This window comes from Eschrichtius robustus, chromosome 16 (genome assembly GCF_028021215.1).
Source record: "Eschrichtius robustus isolate mEscRob2 chromosome 16, mEscRob2.pri, whole genome shotgun sequence".
NCBI classification, from domain to species: domain Eukaryota; kingdom Metazoa; phylum Chordata; class Mammalia; order Artiodactyla; family Eschrichtiidae; genus Eschrichtius; species Eschrichtius robustus.
The window spans coordinates 49897674-49920902 of record NC_090839.1 but is presented as its reverse complement, the minus strand read 5'-3'; the positions used below and the strand labels follow the sequence as shown (position 1 = coordinate 49920902).

At 45.0% G+C, this 23229-nt stretch overlaps 1 protein-coding gene across 4 annotated transcripts in view; it reads left to right on the top strand.

Moving 5' to 3' along the window:
* The first annotated feature begins 447 nt into the window (after positions 1–447).
* Positions 448–23229, top strand: part of SEC23B (SEC23 homolog B, COPII coat complex component) — a 38465-nt gene continuing 15683 nt past the window's right edge. Inside the window, exons 1-14 of one of the 4 annotated variants that reach the window (XM_068565621.1) lie at positions 448–886; positions 3202–3425; positions 4603–4660; positions 7627–7713; positions 9076–9312; positions 9436–9521; positions 10448–10592; positions 11011–11169; positions 11532–11647; positions 13648–13771; positions 14765–14845; positions 19009–19098; positions 19824–19927; positions 21069–21222. In XM_068565621.1, the coding sequence (XP_068421722.1) occupies positions 3205–3425; positions 4603–4660; positions 7627–7713; positions 9076–9312; positions 9436–9521; positions 10448–10592; positions 11011–11169; positions 11532–11647; positions 13648–13771; positions 14765–14845; positions 19009–19098; positions 19824–19927; positions 21069–21222 (1662 nt within the window). In that variant the 5' untranslated portion in view covers positions 448–886; positions 3202–3204. Of the gene's footprint in view, positions 887–3201; positions 3426–4602; positions 4661–7626; positions 7714–9075; positions 9313–9435; positions 9522–10447; positions 10593–11010; positions 11170–11531; positions 11648–13647; positions 13772–14764; positions 14846–19008; positions 19099–19820; positions 19928–21068; positions 21223–23229 lie in introns of those variants that run through there. The other 3 variants (XM_068565619.1, XM_068565620.1, XM_068565622.1) reach the window with 3 other exon arrangements.

Here is a 23229-nt window from a genome sequence, read left to right as displayed (position 1 = left end):
GGCTATATCTCTGGGTCAGATTAATAAACGTGCTCAGTTTTGCCACTTATAAGAAGGGGTAAAACGGCCATGGTGGCTGTAGAAAGCCGTGCTCTATGCAGTTTGGTGTTTTGTTAGTCTCTTAAAATGTTTGACTACGACAGTTCCCAATTATTCACCTTCTCATGGAAGGATGACAGGGATCGAGAGGGATTAGCCTGTGCGCTAACGCCTGGCTCCGCAGAAAGCCGGCAGGCACCTGTGCGCGAACGAGGGAAGGAAACCCTGCAAGGTGAGGAAGAATAACTACACCTGTTTAACTGACAGGACTCCTGCGCGCATGCGTCCCCACGCTCACGGCTCACGCTCCCTTAGCCTCGCCCCTTTCTACGCGCCGACACCTCCTTCCGGCCAGCTTCGGTTTCCTCAGCGAGGAGCCCCGCCCTCTTCCGGGGCCACACGTCAACGTTCTCGCTTCCCGGTAACTAAGGCGATGAAAGGGACTTCCCACTGAAGCGAGCGGACGTCTTATTGGAGTAGGGCGAGCTCCTGAGGCGCGCTGGCTGCGCCTAGGAAACGGTTCCCTAGGCGCCGGTGTTCCGTGAAGCAGAAAGGTTTAGAGGTGAACGTGGAGAAACGTGTATTCTGAGTAATTGTGATTTTGAAGAGCCAACCACGTCTGTCTTGCCCTGTTCCAAGATGGCGGCGCAGCCTTTCTAAGTTCCTTGCTTCCGCTCGCCCGCCGGGGAGGCGCTCTTTGATTGGCCAGCGGACGGCGCCGTGGCGTGACGCACAGGGCGCTAACCAATCGGCTTAGGGCTGAGCTGGACTTGGCGGTAGGAACTGGAGCCCGGCGCTTGCCGCGGTGGGTGCGTACGGCTGCGGCCAGGTGAGCGGCTCCGGCTAGGTGAGTGGGGAGCACAGGTTGTGAGAGGCCGAGGGCCGGGACCGGAGTCTCTGCTAGGGGCTGGTGGGTTCCTCCTGGGGCGAGGCCTTTTCCCGGCGGTCAGAGGAGCTGAAGGGCCCGAAGACCCAGGGGTCTGCTGAGAGTGACGTGGTCCCGGCCAGGTGGGGCGGCCGGCTGGCCGGATTCTGGCGCAGGATCCCTCGGAGTCGCGGGGGACGGAAGGACCCAACATCCAGTTTACAGTTGAGGAACTCGAGATTCAGGTTAAATGACTTATGCTTCGTGACAGAGCCGGAGCTAGAACCCAGGTCTTTGGACTCCCTTTAAGGATTAAACCTTGCTTTACCTTAGTTGTGTCCTGAAAAGTCATGCCTTAAGGTGGAATGAATGGTACAGATTTTTTTTTTTTTTTTTTGGCAGATACGTCTACAGGTTCTTTACAGTTTTACTTATTCATTCATTAATTCATTCATTTGTTAACCTATTCTGAAAGCCTTCCCTTTTGAAAATATGGTGTTAGTGGTAGACCCGTGTCTCTAGAAAAAATGCACCTTGGCTCATGCACACAATTTTGCATGCAGTTTCAGAGGACTTATTGACCCTGTGAAGTCCCCTGTTGGCTATGTGCCCAGAGTTAAGAATCCATGCTCTTGAGGGAGTGAGCGGAAGAGGCAGTGGGAAATGGAGAGCGCAGGTTTTAATATGTGGATGCCTGAGGACATGGGATGGAGATAGTGCCTTAAATAATGAACTGTTTTGAGAAGGAAAACAGCCACTTAATGAGGTCTGCCGAGGTGCTTGCTGAGAATTGGGATGTTAGAACTTGCTTTCATTCCCACTTGAATTACCCTTTACTAGCCAGGAAACTGCAGAAGTGTTTTCTGTGTACACAGAGCTACAGTTTCCCGCTTTTGCCAGAGATAACAAATAGATGCCTTAGAGTTTCAGTTGGAACAAACATTTGGAATTTTTGTGGTCCGCGTTGTGTGTAATAGAGTAATTCATTTGCATTTATAGCCCTGTGTTTCCTTAGTCCAAATTAACAGTATGGCACTTCTCAAAATAGCTTGGAGACAATCGTTATTCAGCATTGCGTAAGTGAGCACTAGAGGCCACTTATATAACAGAGTTTTTTTTTAAAAAAATATTTATTTATTTTTGGCTGTTTTGGGTCTTTGTTGCTGCGCGCCGGCTTTCTCTAGTTGCGGTGAGCGGGGGCTACTCTTCGTCGCTGTGCGCGAGCTTCTTGTTGTGGTGGCTTCTCTTGTTGCGGAGCACGGGCTCTAGGTGCGTGGGCTTCAGCAGTTGTGGCACGCAGGCTCAGTAGTTGTGGCTCACAGGCTTAGTTGCTCCACAGCATGTGGGATCTTCCCGGACCAGGGCTCGAACCCGTGTCCCCTGCATTGGCAGGCGGATTCTTAACCACTGAGCCACCAGGGAAGCCCTATAATAGATTCTTTAATTTGCCTTTTTCCCATTGTTCTTGAGAGTTTTGTTCCCTTGAACCCTAATAGCTGAAGTGTGTGTTAGCCTAGGTTTTAGAATGTAAACAGGATGTAAACAGTTGGCATTATCTGGGTTTGAAAAATGTACTTAGTCTGAATGGCTGTTTTAGTAACTGGAATCTTCCAAGGCCTGAGCATAAGCGACTGTGGTGAGGGGACAGGAGCTGGTGAGGAACTCACTTAGCATAATAGCAAGTGTGCCTTTGTAATATTGGTGATCCCAAGTAGAAGTGCCTTGGCTAAGAACTGGTAGCTGTTCTCGTTTTGAATAGGATTCGCTCTTCAGTATCCAGTTCTTTTCTCCATAATTAACAACGGAAGGAGGGAAAGGGCACAAAACCAAGATCTCTTGGAATGTAAATTATAATACAGTATTTACTCGAGTAGAGCAAGGAGGAAAGGGGGTCAGGGAGGAAGGTAGCTGGATGCTGAAACAGGGTTTGAGACTTAACCCTTGAGCACGGGGCTGAAATTGGCTTGGCTGAGATGATATGTGATCTAAGAGGAGATTTAAATTACTATTATTCACCTACATGCAGCTTAGAGATGACCAAATGATTGTAAACCTCCCGCCCCTTTTATTTTTTTTAAGGGCTAGAAAGGAGGGTTGAGAAAGGAATGGGAGAGGTAGCTGTGAAGTCAGTTGGCTCTTGTGGGTCAGAGAGAAGTGAGATGTTGTCATCCTCCAGTGACAGGTTCTTCCAGACTAAGTGTTTAAGAAACGTGGCGTTAGGCGGTCATCTTTTTTTGAAGTTCTGTTGAGAACTTCACATACAATTAAACTTTATCTTTAGTTTTTTTTTTTTTTAGACAATGGCAACATACCTGGAATTCATTCAGCAGAATGAAGAACGCGATGGCGTGCGTTTTAGTTGGAATGTGTGGCCTTCCAGCCGTCTCGAGGCTACAAGAATGGTTGTTCCCCTGGCTTGTATCCTTACTCCTTTGAAAGAACGTCCAGACCTGCCGCCTGTACAGTATGAACCAGTGCTTTGCAGCAGGCCAACTTGCAAAGCCATTCTCAATCCACTTTGGTATGAATTCTTTTAAAAACTAGTAAAGATGATGAATACAGTAAATTATGACTTTCCCGTGATTCTCCTAAAAGTGACTCAGTTGGGCAAGATGTCAAATTTGAGATGAGTAGCAAATGGTGAGAGTCTTAGGTGATGAATGCTTGTGGAAATCTCCCTGGCCTGATATTCCAGATAGAATTAGAACTTATGGGAATGAGGTGGAGGTAGAGGGAAAGGATTTGTAATTTCTTGTTTTTCTGATTTTCAGTTTGCTTTTGCCTTAACTGTTAATCTTATTGATGCCTTTTAAAGCATTTTCCAAAAAAAATCCAAAAGCTTTAGAGAGTTTTGTTGTACCTGCCTGGTATGGTGGTGCTGTATGGCAGGAAGAGGTTAATAGGCAGAAGAAATTTGAACTCTTGATGATTTTATTGTTAAATGTAACTTTTTTGTGCCTGAAATAGTGACCTGTGAAACCTGTCTTAAATGTGGGCACTCTTTGAAAGAATTTTTAAACAAGTGAAGAGTGTCATAAATGCTCTTTAAAAGATAAAATTTTTATATGAGGGAACATTTTTTACTTCATTCTCCTTGCTCTTACTTGGTGTGCCCATGTATAAAGTGATGCTGCTCTTTTAAAATAATAGCTGATCGTTAATTTTCTAAACGTAGAAAGGGGGGGAAAGCAACTATAAAGCATTATCTTGAACCAGTTCTAGGATGTGTATCAACCCAGAAGCATTCTGCTCAACTTCTTCAAGTGAACGAAGTGTGGTTAAAGTCTGAGTTGTTTTTCCTATGTGTTAAATGTCCTTTTAGTATTAAAATTTCATAGTTTCATATATTTGAACAATAAAGACATTAGAAAAATCATAAAGACTATGTTTAGATAACAGGGCAAAAGGAAATAACCTATAATTTTTATAACTCATGAACTTCTAAATATTATCTAGGAAATCGGAAAAGAGCAAAAAGGATTTAGTAGTTGTTCATTGTTGCTGCTTGAAGGAACCTTTCGGTGCACTCAGCAGCCAGAGCTCTAGCTGCAGAGAATGTGTTGCATACCTTCATCCATTGAGGCACCCACACAGGAACACACACCCGTGTGATTTACTGAACAAGAAGTTTACACTTAAATGCTTTCTACCTTAAAAATGAAAACGGTATCTGGTTGTAATATTTATTTTTCTCACAGTCAGGTTGATTATCGAGCAAAGCTTTGGGCTTGTAATTTCTGTTTCCAAAGAAATCAGGTATGTGAACTGTAATTATTTTACAAGTATTTCCTGTGTTTCAGTTTAGTTGTCCTACTCTGGAAAAAATTAAGTGAGGTTGAATTTGTGTCTGCCTTGGCCCAGGACACCTGTCAAGGTGATATTTCTTAAGCCTAATATTGAATGTTGAACATATGTGATTTTTGTTTTGAATGGTCATTCAGTTTCATTATATGAGTCTTTGTCTTTGCTGTGGAGGGGACATAGATTTCCTTTTTTTTTTTTTTTTTTAAATAGGTTTTCTGTAAGCACTGAGTATGTTACCCTAGAAAACAGATAAGGTGTTTATATCACATTTGACTTCAGTTTATTCTAATTGGATAGTGTGCATTACTGGATTTTCATTTTCTGATCTTTCTAACTTTTAGGGTCAAGTTGATCTTGTTTTGATTTAAACATTTTTAACTACTAAACTAGGAGCTCACAAACGATGAGAGAGACTTTTCTTTGAAATTAACTGTGCCTATGGAGGAAATGTTCTAAAAGTGGATTATGGTGATTATTGCACAGTTCTGTGCATTTACTAAAAATCGTTGAATTGTACATTTAAAATGGGTGAATTTTATGGTATATAAACTATACCTCAATAAAGCTGTTAGAAAATAATTATGCCCAACATAATATATAGTGCTCTAGCAGATCTTAAGATATTAATAACATCCACTTGTTCATTCTTATATTTGGTCATAATTGATTAACAGTCTCATTCTTAGGTAGCACACACTGAGTCCAGTGGTGAAGAGACCAGTGTGCAGTTGATGACTTTTAAGTGTAGTCTTGGGAGTTAGAAGCAGATACCATACAAGATTTATCTCCGTGGGCGATTCAGAAGTATATGCAGATCTTAAAAACATTCCTACACCCTATTATATTCAGAATTGATGTCTGTTTAATGTAATTTATTGTTAAAATTATAAGGCATCTAAAGTCAATGTCAACAGAGTAAAAGTCCAACCCATAGAATGGGTGAAAATATTTGCAAATCATGTGTCTAATAAGGGATTAATATTCAGAATATATAGAGAACTCCTAACACTCAACAACAGGAAAGCCCAACTCAGAAATGGACAATGGACTTGAATAGATATTTCTCCAAAGACGATAGACAGATGACCAATAAGCACATAAAAAGATACTCATCGTCACTAATCGTTAATGATGTTTACCAAATGGTCCAGCATTCCCACTTCTGGATATATACCCAAAAGAACTGAAAGCAGGGTCTTGAAGAGATACTTAAACACTCATGTTCCTAGCAGTATTATTCACAATAGCTAAAACATTGCGACTGATCCGAGTGTCTGCTGACGGGTGAATGGATAAGCAAATGTGGTCTGTATGTTCGATGAAATATTAATAGCCTTAAAATGCAAGGTGTCCTGACTTATGCTACAACGTGATCGAACCTTAATGATATTACCGAGTGAAATAAGCCAGTCACAAAAGACAAATACTGTATGATCCCCCTTGTATGAGGTACTCGGAGCAGTCAAATTCATAGAGGCAGAAGGTAGAGAGGTGGTTGCCAGGGGCTGGGTGGGGGTGATGGGGAGTTACTGTTTAATAGGTTCAGAGTTTCAGTTTTGCAAGATGAAAAAAGTTCTGGAGATGGATGGTGGAAATGGGTGCACAACATTATGAGTGTATTTAAGACCACTGAACTGTACACTGAAAAAAGATTAAGATGGTAAAATTTACCACGATTTTTAAAGATTGGGGAAAAAAATCAATGTACAAGCTACAAATTTAAAATGTTTGTAGAGAAAAAATGAAAGGAAACACCTATGACATTATGTTAAGCACCAAAAAGCAGGTTGCAAAATTGTGTGTATAAGGTGATCTCAGCTGTGCTTAAGTAGAAAACGTGTGGAAGGAAATACACTGAGAGGTTGACAGTAGCTGCCTCCAGGTGACAGGAGCACGGGGGGTTTGTATCTTTTATCTTATATTTTTCTTGTACTGGCCAGTTTTTCTACAGTGAACATGTATTACTTTATTGATAGCAGCTAGAGTAGTAAACCCAAATAAAAGCTTTAGTCTTCCATGTAGATTATTGATGAGACAGCTAAAATTTCAGCCCTTAATTTGCAGGGCAACAATTTTCAAATGGTTTTTTTTTTTTTTTTTTAACTGAATTGCAGAGCATGAATTCGATTGTTTTATAGCTACTTTATTTATTCATTTATTTATTTTTGGCTGTGTTGGGTCCTCGGTTCATGCGAGGGCTTTCTCTAGTTGCGGCAAGCGGGGGCCACTCCTCATCGCGGTGCGGGGACCGCTCTTCATCACGGTGCGCGGGCCTTTCACTATCGCGGCCCCTCCCGTTGCGGGGCACAGGCTCCAGACGCGCAGGCTCAGCAGTTGTGGCTCACGGGCCCAGCTGCTCCGTGGCATGTGGGATCTTCCCAGACCAGGGCTCGAACCCGTGTCCCCTGTATTAGCAGGCAGATTCTCAACCACTGCGCCACCAGGGAAGCCCCTCAAATCGTTTTTAATAGTGTGTGTTTTAATGATTTAGAAGTTACAAGATAACCTAAAACTGCATTAAGAAAAAGTTCCAATGTGATATAGATATAGAGCGGGGTTATAGATTTTAAATTCTGATTAAAAAATGATTGATTGCTTGATTGCTGCCCCAGGTCTTAGTTGCAGCATGCAGGATCTTTAGTTGCGGCATGAGAACTTTTAGTTGCGGCATGCATGCGGGATCTTGTTCCCCGATCAGGGATTGAACCTGGACCCCCTGCATTGGGAGCACACAGTCTTACCCAGTGGACCACCAGGGAAGTCCCTTAAATTCTGATTTTTGTATTTTAGTAACATGTTCTACATTTTGTGCTTTCAGAATTAATATGTGGTCATTTACTATTTTTATAAATGGAAAATAAAAGGCATAATATATCTTTCAGCCCTCATGAAGCATTGTTTTGTTTTCTTCTCTACAGTTTCCTCCGGCTTATGCAGGCATATCTGAGGTGAATCAGCCTGCTGAATTGATGCCCCAGTTTTCTACAGTTGAGTACGTGATACAGGTAATTGTTTGCTGCGCATTTAAGGAGCAGTGTTAAATTGAGCTTCTTTTGAAATACTTTGTCTTCTGTGTCTCTTGCCTGTCTGGACGATTTAAAGCTGTGAGGCCCACAGGATCCTGAACATTAGGTCATGGCACATGTGCACGTGTTGGCATTGTTTTCCCGTCTCCATAGAAGGCTACCAAAAAGGTAGCACTGATTCAGTTCAAAACCCACCCTCCACAGCCTTGTCCATCTCAGTTGATGGTACCCCATCTTCTAGTTGTTCAGCTTAGAAATCTTAGATTCATCCTTGACGTCTCTCTTTTTCTCACATTCCATATCTAATCCGTTAGGAAATCCCATGCAGTCGATATTCACACTTGATCCAGAATCCAGCCACTTCTTTCTCCCCACAGCTCCTCTCCTGGGCCAGCCCCCACCTCTCACTTGAATTATTGGGGCAGTCTCTTAGCTCTTCTCCCTGACCTTACCCTTGCTCACTTATATTTTATTCTTCACCCAGCAGCCAAGGTAGCCCTTTAAAAACATCACATTAGGTCTGTGTTCAGAAACCTCCAGTGGCGAAAATAGCTCCCTTTTCACCTGGAGTAATAGACGGTCTTCAGAGTTCTTTGTGAGCTGGCCGTGTTACCCCTCTGACCTCAGCTTCTTTTAGGGTCCTCGTTCAGCCAAATGGGCCTTCTTGATTTTGCTCAAGCGTGCTGGGAACAGACGTGCCCCTGGGCCTTTGCTCTGGCTTTTCCTCAGGCTAGAGCTTTCTCCCCTGTATCTGTATTGCTCCCTCCCTCTCCTCCAGGTTTTTGCTCAAATGTTACTTTCTTAATAAGGCTGCCCTGACCTCCCATTTAATGGTGGAGCCTCCCTGCCACCCCCTCACCTGCCCCCATGCCCGGCCTTCACAATCCCTCCCCCTTTCTCCATTCCGGAAAGTTAGCTCCTGGGGCAGGCAGGGAGCTCTGGCCTTTTGGTTCGCTGATGTATCGCAGGGCCTGGAGCAATGCCTGGCGTTCAAAAATGTGGAATAAATTGTTGGATATAAAATAGTCTTTACGTCTAGTTTGTTTTGATAAAACTTGTCGTTTAATGAGGTAAGTAGAGGTTTGTTTCGATGTTCTTATCCCTGACAGTCAGTATAAATAAAGACTTGTTACTTACATACCTGTTTTGCTTTTTTTTTTGGCTGAGCCATGTGGCTTGGAGGATCTTAGTTCCCCGACCAGAGATTGAACCTGGGCCCCGACAGTGAAAGCGTGGAGTCCTAACCACTGGACCGCCAGGGAACTCCCTTGTTTTGCTTTAAAAAGAGCTGGTTATGTCTATTTGTATATTGATCATTGCGCTGTTTTTCTTTGCATAAAGCGAGGTGCTCAGTCCCCTCTGATCTTTCTCTACGTGGTGGACACATGCCTGGAAGAAGATGACCTCCAAGCACTCAAGGAATCCCTGCAGATGTCCTTGAGTCTCCTTCCTCCGGATGCGATGGTGGGCTTGATCACATTTGGGAGGATGGTGCAGGTCCATGAACTCAGCTGTGAGGGGATTTCCAAGAGTTATGTCTTCCGGGGGACGAAGGATTTAACTGCAAAGCAGATACAGGTTAGTGCCTTGCTTGTCCCCAAGCAGGACCAGGGATGTTTCTTAAAAATTCATTAGGAAAAAGGGAAAAAAATGTCATTCACTTGTAGTGTTAAGGGAAATGAGTCTTTCTGGTTTGTGTAGGACATGCTGGGCCTGACCAAGCCTGCCATGCCCGTGCACCCAGTGCGCCCGGCACAGCCGCAGGAGCACCCTTCCATTTCCAGCAGGTGAGCTTGGATGTGCACATGCACAGCGGCGGCCGTGGGCGCGAGGGAGGGACAGCGGGAGGGCTTTTGTTTTTTATTTTTAGAGGGGAATAAAAGACTCAGCCTAACCAATATTTAATGTTTAATGACAAACATGACAAGTCAGTGTACGTTTAAAATTTATAACTGAGTTAATATATAAATATATATATATACACACACGTACATGTGGGGCAGATTTGCTCAAAATATTTTTCCTGTTAGAGTTGTATCATCACAGAGGTTTTGAGACCACCGTACGCAGTCATTCCCCTCTTCTTAGATACATGGCTCTTGTCCTTTCTGATTCTTAAGTAAAGCTGGGGAAACTGAAAAGGCTCCTGTTGGGTGTCCTTTAACAAGCCTGAGATCGGGCACTTCGTTCACATGGCCCGCTGTGCTCCTGGGGCTGCCCAGGGCTGGGTTAACAGTCGGCAAACGTGATAGGATGCTTTGCTGACATGCCTGGCACAGCCTCTTCTCTAAGAAACCGGTGTTCCTCCCTGTATGACTCCCAAGGTTCAAGAGAAACGCAAATGGAGTCTTCAGAACGATGAAGATTGTCCACGTACATGAACCTTACATGGACTGAGTTCATGTTAGCATGTCTTTAGGGTTTTTTTGCTGCTTAAAATTTAATTAAACTGATTTGCTTCTATTTAAAATTGATTTTTTTTCCATGCTACATATGCAGGTTGCTATATACTAGGCTTTAAATGACATTCCTGAATAAAATTGCTTTGAGTTTTTTTGTGTTTGTAGTTAGAGACAACTTTGAAGGAAAAAAAAACTGCAAGTTTTTTCTACTCTGATACTTATTTTGAAGAGCAGTAACTATGTGTCATGCAGGCTGAAGACCAGAGTACTTTATTAAATCAGTCTTGACGTGTCCATTCAAAATCATGCAGATTTCTGCAGCCCATTCACAAGATCGACATGAACCTCACTGATCTTCTTGGGGAGCTGCAGAGGGACCCATGGCCCGTACCTCAGGGGAAGAGACCGTTGCGATCCACTGGCGTTGCTTTGTCCATTGCTGTTGGCTTGTTGGAGGTAACTCAGAATTTACTGGGACCTATCGGACCACACAAGCTTTCTCACAGAAGGTGTGTTTGTTGGCCTTGTCTGAAAAATCAGCTGTGACCGCAGTCAGCTGGCAGTGTTAATTTATCAGAACGTGGTTCAGTGATTATTATTATCCACACTGAAGGAGCCCTTGGTGTTTTGAAAATACAAAGAGTTTTCATGAGAAACACAAGGCCATTAGGGCACCAGGATCACAGTAAATAAAAGTGCGCCAGACCCTCAGGTTGGAAGAGAGAAGCTGCTTCTCGGCAGCGTCATCTGCGTTTTGCTGCAGTATCATCAGTAGTCACTACAGCTGAGGACAACTCACATTCGGAGCACTTCTGTGGGAAACATGCTTGGGGTGGGCTGTATGTTCCTAAAATGCTGCCACTTACTGCTTTAGGGCACTTTTCCAAACACGGGAGCCAGGATTATGCTGTTTATTGGGGGTCCCCCTACCCAAGGACCTGGCATGGTGGTTGGAGATGAACTAAAGGTTCCTATTCGCTCCTGGCACGATATTGAGAAAGATAACGCCCGCTTCATGAAAAAGGCAACCAAGGTAGGTGCTCCTGGCTCAAGGCTGTAAGTGTAGTCACCCAGGTGGGGTTTAGGCTGCCCTGGAGTGACAGCTGCTCTGCTGAGGCCATGCTTTGTGGTCAGTGAGTTCCTCTTGCTGAGATGACCTTGCAGATCTCGGCTGATGTTAAGTATCTGTCCCAGTTCTGAGACCTTGGTTAGAGTGGGTGGCCCTAAAACTGCTAAAAGTGTTTTGAGACTGAAAACTGCAGTTTTATTTTATTTGGATGTTATGAAAGAGACTGTCTGCATATTCCTCTCCTTGATCACCTCCCTTTGGTGTGGTAAGGCTCGCCTAGTGAGTGGTGCTGCTGTTCCGTAAAGGTAATTTTCCTCTCTCTGCAGCACTATGAGATGCTTGCTAACCGGGCTGCTGCAAACGGTCACTGCGTTGATATTTACGCTTGTGCCCTTGATCAGACTGGACTTCTGGAGATGAAGTGCTGCACAAACCTTACTGGGTATGTGGACAGTGAACCCCTGGGGAAAGTGAGAGTGCTTATTCTAAGGAATGAGACGTGAGTGATGGAACCGTGGGAATGGCCAAGGCTGGCTCAGATGAGCGTTCAGGTGGCTCTGGGCTGCGGTTTCGGTGCCTGGGGAGGGTGTGTGGGCCTCTTGGAGGAAGAAGCTGTGATCAGGAGGTCAGGGTTCACTGTGAACTTGTGTCAGAATAACTTCATTTCTTAGAGTTGTTGCAGACACTGAGGCAGGAAAGCAAGCATGGAGTATGTGGCCTTCACTTCCTTGTGAGAAGGGGGGAAATAGGCTGAATGCTAGAGCGATTAGGAGCCCCCTCACCTGGCTTAGTAACCGCACCTCGTGATAGTCGGCACTCGCTCAGCCTGGAGGGTGCGGTGCAGGGCGGGCTGGGAGCCCAAGTCCTCAAAGCGGGATGGTGCCCGGCCAGCCGCCTTTGGGGCCCATGGGCACACTCGAGCCTCACCCCAGACCTCCTGAATCAGAGGCTGAGGAAGCAGCCTGGTGGTGGGTTTTAATAAGCTCTCCGGGGATTCTGGTGAGAACCACTGATGGCACCACTAGTCTGAAGGCGCTGCAACATCAGAATCACCCGGGAACATTCAAAACTACTTTTGGTCGGGGTCTTGTTCCTAAAGTCGGATTTAATTAGCATGGTGCCTGGCCTGGGCGTCAGCATATTTAAAGTTCCCGAGCGTTTCTGACGTGGAGCAGAGTTTGAGAACCACTGGTGCGGCCCCTGTGTGCTCCAGGCATGCCTGCACACAGACAGCGTCGGGAAAACCTGCGTTTTTGTGCACGTCCCCTGGGGTCTTGTTCACATGCAGCTGGAAAAGCGGTGGCAGAGCGCTGTGGGTGGGCCTGGGGTTCTGCATTTCTAAGGAGCTCCCAGGTGGTGCTGCGGGTCCTCACTGAGTAAAGGGGAACGGGTAGAACCCTCGTCATCTGCAGCTGTCCTGGGACCAGCAGGCGTGTGAGGTGATAGAGGACCAGTGATGCTGGCCTGGCTGTGCCGGTGAGTTCACCTAATACGCTGGACTCCCCCCAGTGCCCTGCAGGAGCTCTTGTCTTGGAACATCACAGGAAAACTCCCATGTGTTTGTGAGCACCCCAGAGTTCACGTGTGTGTGTCTCCTCTGTGGAGAGGGACCAGCACTTCCCTCACACTCTCAGTGAGGCCTTTGACCCCTGAGTGACAGTATTTAGGGCACATCACCTGTTGCACAACTGTAGTATCGGGGAAATGTGTGAACAGTGACACTGAAAAAAAAAAAGACTTAGAGGTTTCAGTTGATGGCTTGAAGTGAGCCAACCGTTCAGGATGACTTCCAGCAAAGGCGAGGTGACCCTGGGCTGTGTTATGGGGTCCATTATCTTCAAGGAAGATCACAGTCTTGGTTTCCTTGGGGCTAGTCACACCTTATCCAGATTATATCATCATTTATTTTTTTAAACTTTTAATTTTGAAACAATTACAGCTTCACAAGAAATTGCAAAAATAGTACAGCGAAGTCTGTCCATACTTTTCATCTAGCATCTCCCAGTGGTGGCATCTTACATAAATACAGCACCACGTCAGAACCAGGAAACTGACTTGGTACAGCACGGTTAACTATTGATACATCACGGACCGTACTTGGCTCTCACCAGTCTGTACATGCACTCATTTTTAAAAATCTGTGTGCGTGTCTAGTTCTTTGAAATTTTTATCCTCTCTATAGGTTTGTATAACCACCACAGTGATCAAGATACAGCACTGTTCTAAAGAATTCTATGTTTAATGTTTTAAAAATAGTGTCTTTCTTGAGTACAAATTGAACTGGCTGTTTTCCATTATCAGTAAGTGATCAGTAGCACTTCTGTTGACATGCTTGCTTTTTTCTTCTTCTCTAAAATAATTGTTCATAAATACCCAGGAAGCATCAGAATGGCTTTGAGTCATCCTAAAGGTTCACTTTCTTTTTCCTTTTTTCTTTCCTAGAGGCCACATGGTGATGGGAGATTCTTTCAACACCTCTCTCTTCAAGCAGACATTCCAAAGAATTTTTAGTAAAGATTTTAATGGCAATTTCCGAATGGCATTTGGTGCTACGTTGGAAGTAAAGGTAGAATAGATTTCTAAAACCTTAATGAAAGAATAGTGTTCTTACTTACTTAGTAGTCAGAGTTGGGGGAGCCTCACCCTCAGGACACGGGCATCTAAAGATAAGTTAAAAAGTTCCTAGCAAAATAATCCCAACAAAGTATATTCATTCTGTCCCTTTGCTTCTCAAGAATGACCTGCATGTTTATCAGTGTTTTAAACCATGAGATGTCTGCTCTCCCTGCAGGGAGAGCAGGCCTTACAAAGGTGGTGGGCCAAGTGCCCACCCAGCCACCGGTTTGTGTTTAGCGCCTGCCTGCAGACTAGCCAGGGTGCTCTAAAATGGGGCAGCATTGTGAGTTTGGCTTTTGTTTTTCCACGTAGGGACTGATCGCTCTACACGTTTGATTCTGAGTCATTGAGAAAACATTCAAAGGGGCCGTTAGAAAATAGGATGGCAAATATTACTTTGCAAATTGGCAATGATCATTAAATCATCTAGGTTAAACTTTAAACAACATTGTCAAATGAGGTTTTTTTAAAAAGATGAAGAAGGATGGAGTTTGCTGAAATGAATTCAGATTTAAAAATTTGAGTATGTTGGCCTTGTCATTGTGTCGGAGTTCATAAATTAAGTATTTTTAAAGCAACACAAAACAGGATATTCCCTGATTGACGTTTGTAACTAGTTACGACAGGTTTGTGGCACAGGAGAAGAATACAGGAGTATTAGAATTGCTGTCTTCTGTGTGCACGATAATTTCAGAGTTGAGAAGGCAGAACGTGCTGCTGCATCTTTGGAACAAAGATAACTCTGTTTCTAAAGGAGGGTTTTATTAAAGTTTTAGTCAGTTCATAGCAGCCCTGGAGAAGCATATACAAGCTTTTGCATGCTAGAATCCCTGTAGGATTTTCCCTTGGTGGAATAATAACCCTGCCGTTTTAGTTGTGTCCTTTGTGAGGGGGTGGTTCTTGGTGATTGTTAACTGTCTGCTCTTATGTAATTCTGCCTCAGACCTCACGGGAACTGAAGGTTGCTGGAGCCATCGGCCCTTGTGTGTCTCTGAATGTGAAAGGACCGTGTGTGTCAGAAAACGTAAGGAAAACTCCTCCATCACCCTCACCTCCTGTGCCTGGGATTTGACCCCTTAGACGTGTTGGGGCTGGATGACCTTGCATTGTGTCACCTGTTGGCTTGTGTCTGTGGTGAGGGGAGAGGGGTAACTTACTGACACCCACAGCTCTGAGGGGTAGTGTCATTTCTGTCTTTCCATCCATCGGTCTGAATGGTCAGAGAGGTTAAGTGTCTTGCTTAGGGTCAGAGATGACAACGGGGGAGCTAGGTAGAGACCAGGTTCCCCACCCAACTACCCTTGCTTGGGTGGCCGTGCCAGAGAGCCACCAGGCATTGCATCCTGTGCGGCACAGTCCTGCAGGGACAGACCCGTGTGCTTATTGCCCTTGGAAGGGCTCCCTCTGTCTCGCTTCTCAGAGACCGTTTTGAGCTGGTTGGGCAGTGGGTGACACTGGTGCACGCAGACGTCGGTGTTCCTTGAGTGACAGATTTGAGTACATGGGAACGAAGTTCAGCTCTCACTAGGTGGGGAGATGGCCTTGCTGGTGGCCCACTTCCTCTGATTACACTTGAGCTGCCAAGTGTACACTTGGTCCAGTGAGGCCTGTCCAGGGTGGGTCTGGGCCGGGTTGTCACAGTCACGTCCTTCCCTCCCCGTCCTCTTCAACGTGAGGCTGGATGGGAGAGTTGGGCGTGGGCTCAGGGTGCAGGTGTGGCCCTGACGAGGTGCTTCATGGCTCCGGGATCCAGCGTCTCTGTCCGGGAAATGAAGGCAGTAATGGGACCTACTGTACAGCACTGTTGGGAGGACTCCACGAGCAGCCCAGGTGAGGCACTTAGAACAGTGCCTGGGACCCAGGACGCCACACTGGGTTTCACCTTTCCCATCGAAGTTTTTGTCCTCCTCAGCAATGAACACTCGTTAGTGACTACTTAGAGTAAGTTTTTATTGAAGTTACCAGAGGCAGGCGGTTTGAGGATATTCCTGTAACCCTCTGGGTGAGGCAGGTTGTTGCCCAAGCCCCTGTGGTGAGTCCCTCGTTACCCCCATGTACTCAGGGACGTGTACTCTTGTTTCTTGGCAGGGCTTTGGGAGGCTCCCCTGTTCCAGCATATTCTCCATAGACTTAATATCTGCCTAAGAAGGTATTATAACTTAGTACAGCTGTTCCAGGATCCAGCAGGGATCAGCCGTGAAATTTTTGGATGGGGGGTGGAGGAGGCAAAGGGGAGGAAAAGTACAGTTTTCAGACACACAGGGAAGTTTCGAGAAGAACGTAATGAGTCTGTATCCCCACCATGTAGAGTTGGTAATCGTTGACATTTTGTCATAATTGCTCTGTCCTCGTTTTGGCCACATTTGTGTTATCTACCTGATTTCATCTATTTACCATATTCTTTTATCATATCAATATTTTGCCTTTGAAAGCGAGTTGCAGACATCTTGACACCTAGTCTGTCAGTGTTTCGGTGTGCATCTTCTGAAGACAAGGGTCTTCTACGTTATTCTCAAACCTGAGAAAACAATGATTTCCTAATATCATATAACATTTAGTCATATTCTTTCCCTAATTTCTCTCCAGATGCCCTTTGCAGCTGTTTTTCCTCTCTAATCACTATTGTATTTCATAATACATATCCTTAGTCTTTTAAAATGTAGGATGGTCTTCCTGTCATTTTATTTATGCTTTTTTGCTTGTTTTGTTTTGTTTGATGATGTTGGTCTGTTGAAGAGACAGTGCCAAGTGCCAGGAGTCTTCTGTAATCGAGTGTCTCCGTATATTTGTTTCCGTGTCTGACTTGTTTTCTGGCCTCGCTGTATTTGCTGTGAAGTGGAGGTTAGATGAATGATTAGATTTGGGTTAAACCTTTCTGTCCCCCATGCTTCCTGAGTGATCTGTGTACCTCGTGCTGAGTTGTGGTGAGGTGATGACTGTCCTTCAATTACAGGGGCCCGTTTCCTTTTTGCCATTAGCAGGAGATCTGTTGAACAAGATTGTAGCACAACATGAGTATGTTGTTTGCCAGCAGCCTTTCACCTGATGTTTTTAGGTTATCCATTGATTATCCTGAATCAGTGTATTTGAATCACAATAAACTGGTGATTTCCTAATTCCATCTTTACAGTTCTTCTGATCAAGGCAGGGTAGATGCTTACATAAGGAATTTGTGTATTAGTGAGAGAATACAATGCTTGTGGGACTCTGGAGGGTTTGTGGCCACGCTTGGGGGTTGGTGCTATAGGGGAGGGAAATTTTTCTTTTTCCTCTACCCATCTTAGTTTCATTGGCTGGGACCCTGCAAATTAGACTGACGAAACACAGCTTAACTGGAGAAAAACAAACAAGTTTATTAATGTGTGCATCACACACATACACAGCACATACATACTCAGTGATGAGTCACTCAAAGAGGGGGTTAGACATTGGGATTAGTTGCATCTTAACAATAAATGTTCTTTTACAATAAATGTGTAGATAAGTGACAAGACCAAGGAAAGGGATCTTGATCTTCTAGGGGTGGCAGATTGTGGAAGAGTAGACAGATGGGGGAGACGGATGGGAAAGGAAGGTTGTTTTACCAAGAGTTGTTACATAGATTCTTCTGGTGCCGCCTCTGGACTGATAAGCATCTAGCATTGTCTTTGGTGGTTAAGAAGCTCCTGCCTTCCTGGTAGGAGGAGGATAGAGAGTTTTCTTATGTCTGCTTTTTAAAAATTACCTACAGCTTAAAATAATCTTTATGCCAGCCTGGCATATTTTGGGTGATATGCTCTGAATCCCCTTGGTTTGAAATTTTAACAGGTTTCGTATTAAAAATGGAGTCAAAAGGTGTGGAGAGAGATTTGAGAGAAGGGATTAGCAAGGCAAGAAAGGGGAGCAGACAGGCTCCTTTTACTTCCTTGCCATTGTTCGTGGGTGCAGCCTTCACTATCCAGCAGATGTTATGTGCCTCTTATAGAAAAGGCCCTGAAAGGGAAGGTGAACACCTAGGAATCCATCCATCTCATGATCTTGCTTAGGAAAGACTCGTGAAACCCAGGGTGTCCTCCCCAGCCTCCACCGTAGAGCTGTGACTCTTCCCTTTCCCCTCTGACCATCACCTTCCTGAGATTGCTGGTTCTGTGGCCAGGGACATGGGCTCCTGGCATGGCTTTGTAGAGAGACCGGACTGGTGTCAGCTGTACTCAGCTGACAGTGTACAGTTTGGGTGGATTCAGAGTAACGGAAGAGGTATCATGACTCTCTTAATGCATAATTGTGTTACTTTCTAAGGATGGTATCCCATATTATAATGAGGTGTTAAAATGTATAATATTCGCTGTCTCTAGAATGATCAAATGTATGTTTCAGAGTCTAGTGATCTTCTTGGTTAATGGTTCTAGGTATTTGACACCTGCAGACTTTTCTTCTAGATGTCATGCTTAAAACACTGATACCCTTCAAGTCTTAGTGAACTTCTTATTTATCGCTGGGAGCCATTCAGCTAGTCAACACAAAGCAGCCTTCACATGACTAAAATCTCAGTTCTCTTACCAAGAATTTATATGTAGCTTTTGCATAAAGGAAATGGGTTAAAAATTAATATTTAACAGCTAAAGTTCTGTAATTATTTCTTGTTCTAATAATGGTGGAAGAAGTACATAAATCTTTCAAGCTAAGCAGGTAATTCTTTTTCTTTTCAGGTATTTACTTCTTCCCCATCCCTGACTTGATTCTCTCAGTTGACATCAGTGTTATGTATTGTGTGTGTGTGCGTGTGTGTGTGTGGAGAGATAAAGCTCAACGACGTAATGAAAACTGACCAGAGTGCCAATATAAAAAGCCTAATTGTAAAGTACTGTAATAAATGTTAAACTTTATTCTGGTCTGTAATTGTACTTTTTTCAGTGAAATTTAAATTTTCTTTTTTTTTTTTTTTTTTTTTTTCCTTTTTTTGGCCGCACTGTGTGGCATGCGGGATCTGAGTTCCCCGACCAGGGATGGGACCCGCGCCCCCTGCAGTGAAAGTGCAGAGTCCTAACCACAGGAACACCAGGGAAGTCCTGGAATTTAAATTTTCATTTGGAATGAGATATTCTAAGGGACCTGCCCTTCTCAGAGTCTCAGTGCTTTTCATCAGCAGGTAATCACAGGAGCATCTTTTTTGTTTCATTTCTTTTTAATCCCTCTTCTCTCCCCTAGGAGCTTGGTGTCGGTGGCACGAGTCAGTGGAAAATCTGTGGCCTGGATCCCACGTCTACGCTCGGCATCTACTTTGAAATAGTCAATCAGGTGGGCTGCGTTTTTTCATGAATAGTCGCGTCTCAGTGTTGTGTTTTCTGATTTGTTACAGACTGGTGACCTCCGGTTTCTTTCTCCACAAAGTGATGCTACTTTGGGCTTGTGTTTGGCCTGATCTTAGTCTGACATCATCTTTTTTATTCCTTCCAGGGTTTAGTCAGAGTCAGACAGCAAACTGCTTTTGTCACTTTGTTGTTGAACTGATAAGGTCATCAGAAGAGGAATGGCTTTTGCCAGCCATCATAATGTTGGTGAATTTTTGAGTGTGTCAGTTTTTCCCCAGTATTTTATTTTTTAAAATTCAAACGTACAGAACGATAAGTAGAATTGTACAGTGAATACCCAGGTATCAACCACTCAGGTTCTGTAACTAACATTTTGCTCTGTTTGATTTGTTACACATCTAGCCATTCCCCAATTCATTGTGTTTGGATGCATTTCGAAGCAAATTGCAGTCATCAGTGTCTTTCATCCCTAAACCCTTCAGCATGTATATCAACTCACGTTCAGTATTTATTTCCACATGGTTCTCTTTTTTGAGGTAAAAGTTGCAAACAGTGAAATGCCCCGATCTTAAGTGGACCATTCAGAATGCATCAAGAACCTTGCGGTCACCGCCGTGTCGGTCGTCTTAGGACGAGTGCACAGGCTCTGTGACCGCTTGGGTGGGGTCATGCGGTGACAGTAACGGGTGCTGGCCTCTCGTCCTGCAGCAGAACGCCCCGATCCCGCAGGGGGGCCGCGGCGCCATCCAGTTCGTCACGCACTATCAGCACTCCAGCACCCAGCGGCGCATCCGCGTGACCACCATCGCCCGCAAGTGAGTGGCCCCGGCTTCCTCTCCGCTGAACCTCTGGCTTTTTGCTGTGGAGAGCGAGTCTAACATCTAGTAGTTGATCCCTGTGATTCCGCTGAGTGAATGGTTCTCACCAGCCCTCACTGGCTCATTTGATCAGAGCAGGATGGGGAGGAGCCACTGCCGGCTTAGAAGACTCTCCTTTCAGTAGGAATAAGTTCATTAAAAATTATTTTTCATTATTTATCAAATAAGTGACCCATAAATATACCCTCCTTATAAAAGATTCCAGCAGCACATAATTATGTAAAGAATGGGTCTCTCCCACTCTCCCCAGAGGTAAAATGCTATCACCGTACTGACATGTAACTTCACAATCCCATTTCTGTGCAGTTATAGACCACGTGTGTGTATTATATACATGATGGCTTATGTGAAGATATTCATAAGCTTTTCTCAAGAATGTGTCAAGGACACCTTCCATGGCAGTACATAAAAGCCTCTGCCTCATTCATTTTATTTTATTTTATTTTGAAAAAAAAGTTTTTGGAAGTATAGTTGATTTACAATATTATAGTAGTTTTAGGTGTATCATATAATGGTTTGAAACTTTTATAGATTATAGTCCATTTAAAGTTATTATAAAATGTTGGCTATATTCTCTGTGCTGTACAGTATATTCTTGTAACTTATTTATTTTATACATAGTAGTTTTTACGTCTTATGCCCCTCCCCCCTTCCCTCTCCCCACTGGTAACCACTAATTTGTTCTCTATATTTGTGAGTCTGTTTCTGTTTTGTTATATTCGTTTGTTTCATTTTTTAGATTCCACATATAAGTGGTAGCACAGAGTATTTAGTATGTGTCTTTCTCTGTCTGACTTATTTCACTAAGCATAATATCCTCCAGGTCCATCCATGTTGTTGCAAATGGCAGAATTGCATTCTTTTTCATGGCTGAGTAATATTCCAGTGTGTGTGTGTGTGTGTGTGTGTGTGTGTGTGTGTGTGTGTGTGTGTGTGTGTGTAAAAATACAGGAACAGATTATGTGTGTGTACACACACACACCCCCCCTCGTCATGTACCCGTGTCTGTGTCTTACTGGAGAGCCGGCTCTCGAGCCTCTCCCGCGTGCAAGCGCAGCACTCACTCTGGAATGGTCAGTTGGGCAGATGCACAGAGTCAGCTCAAACACATAGAAGCAGCGTTTGACCAGGAGGCTGCAGCGGTCCTGATGGCGCGGCTGGGAGTGTTCCGAGCAGAGTCGGAGGAGGGGCCGGATGTGCTCCGGTGGCTGGACCGGCAGCTCATCCGACTGGTAAGCTGGGGACAGTGGCACTACGTTCAGTCTTGGTCTCTGCTCTACTTTTGAGGGAACTGTCGTTTAAACCTATTATTTTATACAGCCAGTAAATAAGAATTTTATCAGTGGCTTACCTCATGCCAAACACCAGACGTCCTGAGAATGATGTAAAAGAAGTGTTAAATATGCATCTCCCCCAAGGGCTCACGTTACAGTTGGGAAGAAACACCACACACAGGCCATTTAGGTAATGGTACAAATCTGAGTGTGTTGAGGGCTGACTTAGATGAGTCTCTGTGAATCCTGTGGTTCTCTGTTTTCCCTCTAGGTCGTGGAGGGTTTGCGGGGAAGTAGGGGTCCACGGCCCAGTGAGTGTGAGGAGAGCCCTGATGTGTCATTCGGGGTCTAATCAGGAGAGAGAAGCCACGCGGTAATTTAAACGGGGGAAGTGTTATATAAAGAATTAGTGTCACAACAGGGGATTAGAATAATGAGGGATTGGCTAGTAAGAGGTAAAGAGAAGTCTGAAGGATACAGGATAGTAGATCCGAGGGGTGCTACTTCCAGGCTGAGGTAGAGCACCCCAGCAAGACCCGCATCCCCGCATCCCCGCAGGGCTGACGGAGCCCCAGGTGGGGCAGGGCCATGGCTCATTGGGTCTCTCAGAGCAGAGACGTTGCCGTGGTGCCTGCTGGAGGGACTTAGTAGAAATTCACCCTCTGTGGCGCCGAGAAAACCGTTCACCAGGAGGCGTCTCAGCAGAGGCGCATGGGGCTGGGGGGTTGCAGGTGCCAGTGCTGCCTGAAGATGCTGCAACCGTCCGCTGACCAAGCCTAACGTAGTGCCCTGGCAGGGGAAAAATATTTAAGGGCCCCAGATCCATTTCACAGCTGGCGAAAAGGGTAAGTTTGGAGCCACGAGGCAATAAATCAATAATTGAGATACCTTATGATCTTACCGTTTGGAAATTCACAGCACGTGTTAGTGATCAAAGGTCCTGAAAAGCACAGTAACAAAACTTATTTAACTTTGTTTAGCCCTATGTGTGCCCCTGCTGTCCCACAGAATCATTTTTTCAGGGAATGCCAGCATTGCAAACATAATGTGAAATTGAGCAGAGGGTCCAAGTGGTTGGCGAAGGCTTCTGGTGGGAAGTGAGCCTTGAGTCAAGTCTTTTTAAAGAGAGTAGAAGGCAAGCCTTGCCAAGTGGAGGGCCCAGCACCCACAAGCCTGTGGGGTGTAGCTGGGCATTCAGTTTATGCTGGGGACCCTGGAGAGGCCGCTGTCACGGGTGGCCAGCGACTACGGTGGGGGAGCGGCAGTGCAGGTGCAGGTCGCTTGAGCAGTGCCTTGACTGTAAAGTGACGTCTCTGCCTGGGTGTTAGAGAGAGGGGAAGGGTTAAGTGTGGTTCTTAGGCAGGGGCATGAGAGCAGCATGACGCTGTGTTCACACTGCCCGTCCCTGTGTAAGATAAATCGGAGGGCGAAAGGGCTGCTGTTACGGAGGCCGGTGGAGGATTTCGCTGGCTCCAGGGAGCTGAGACCAAGGAGGCGGTGGTTCAGTTGGAGGGGAGAGAAGCTTTGGAATCAGGCTGTATGCCGAGAGAAGAATTGACCAAACTTGGTCGAACTATACGTGGAATCGAAAATGAAAAAAATCAACGCTAACTCAAGTTCTTTTTTTTTTTTTTTTTTAATTTTTATTTATTTATTTATTTTTGGCTGTGTTGGGTCTTCGTTTCTGTGCGATGGCTTTCTCTAGTTGCGGCAAGTGGGGGCCGCTCTTCATCACGGTGCGCGGGCCTCTCACTATCGCAGCCTCTCGTTGCGGAGCACAGGCTCCAGACGCGCAGGCTCAGTAATTGTGGCTCACGGGCCTAGCTGCTCCGCGGCATGTGGGATCTTCCCAGACCAGGGCTTGAACCCGTGTCCCCTGCATTGGCAGGCAGATTCTCAACCACTGCGCCACCAGGGAAGCCCAACGCTAACTCAAGTTTTAAGTGTGGGCAACTGCAAGAATGA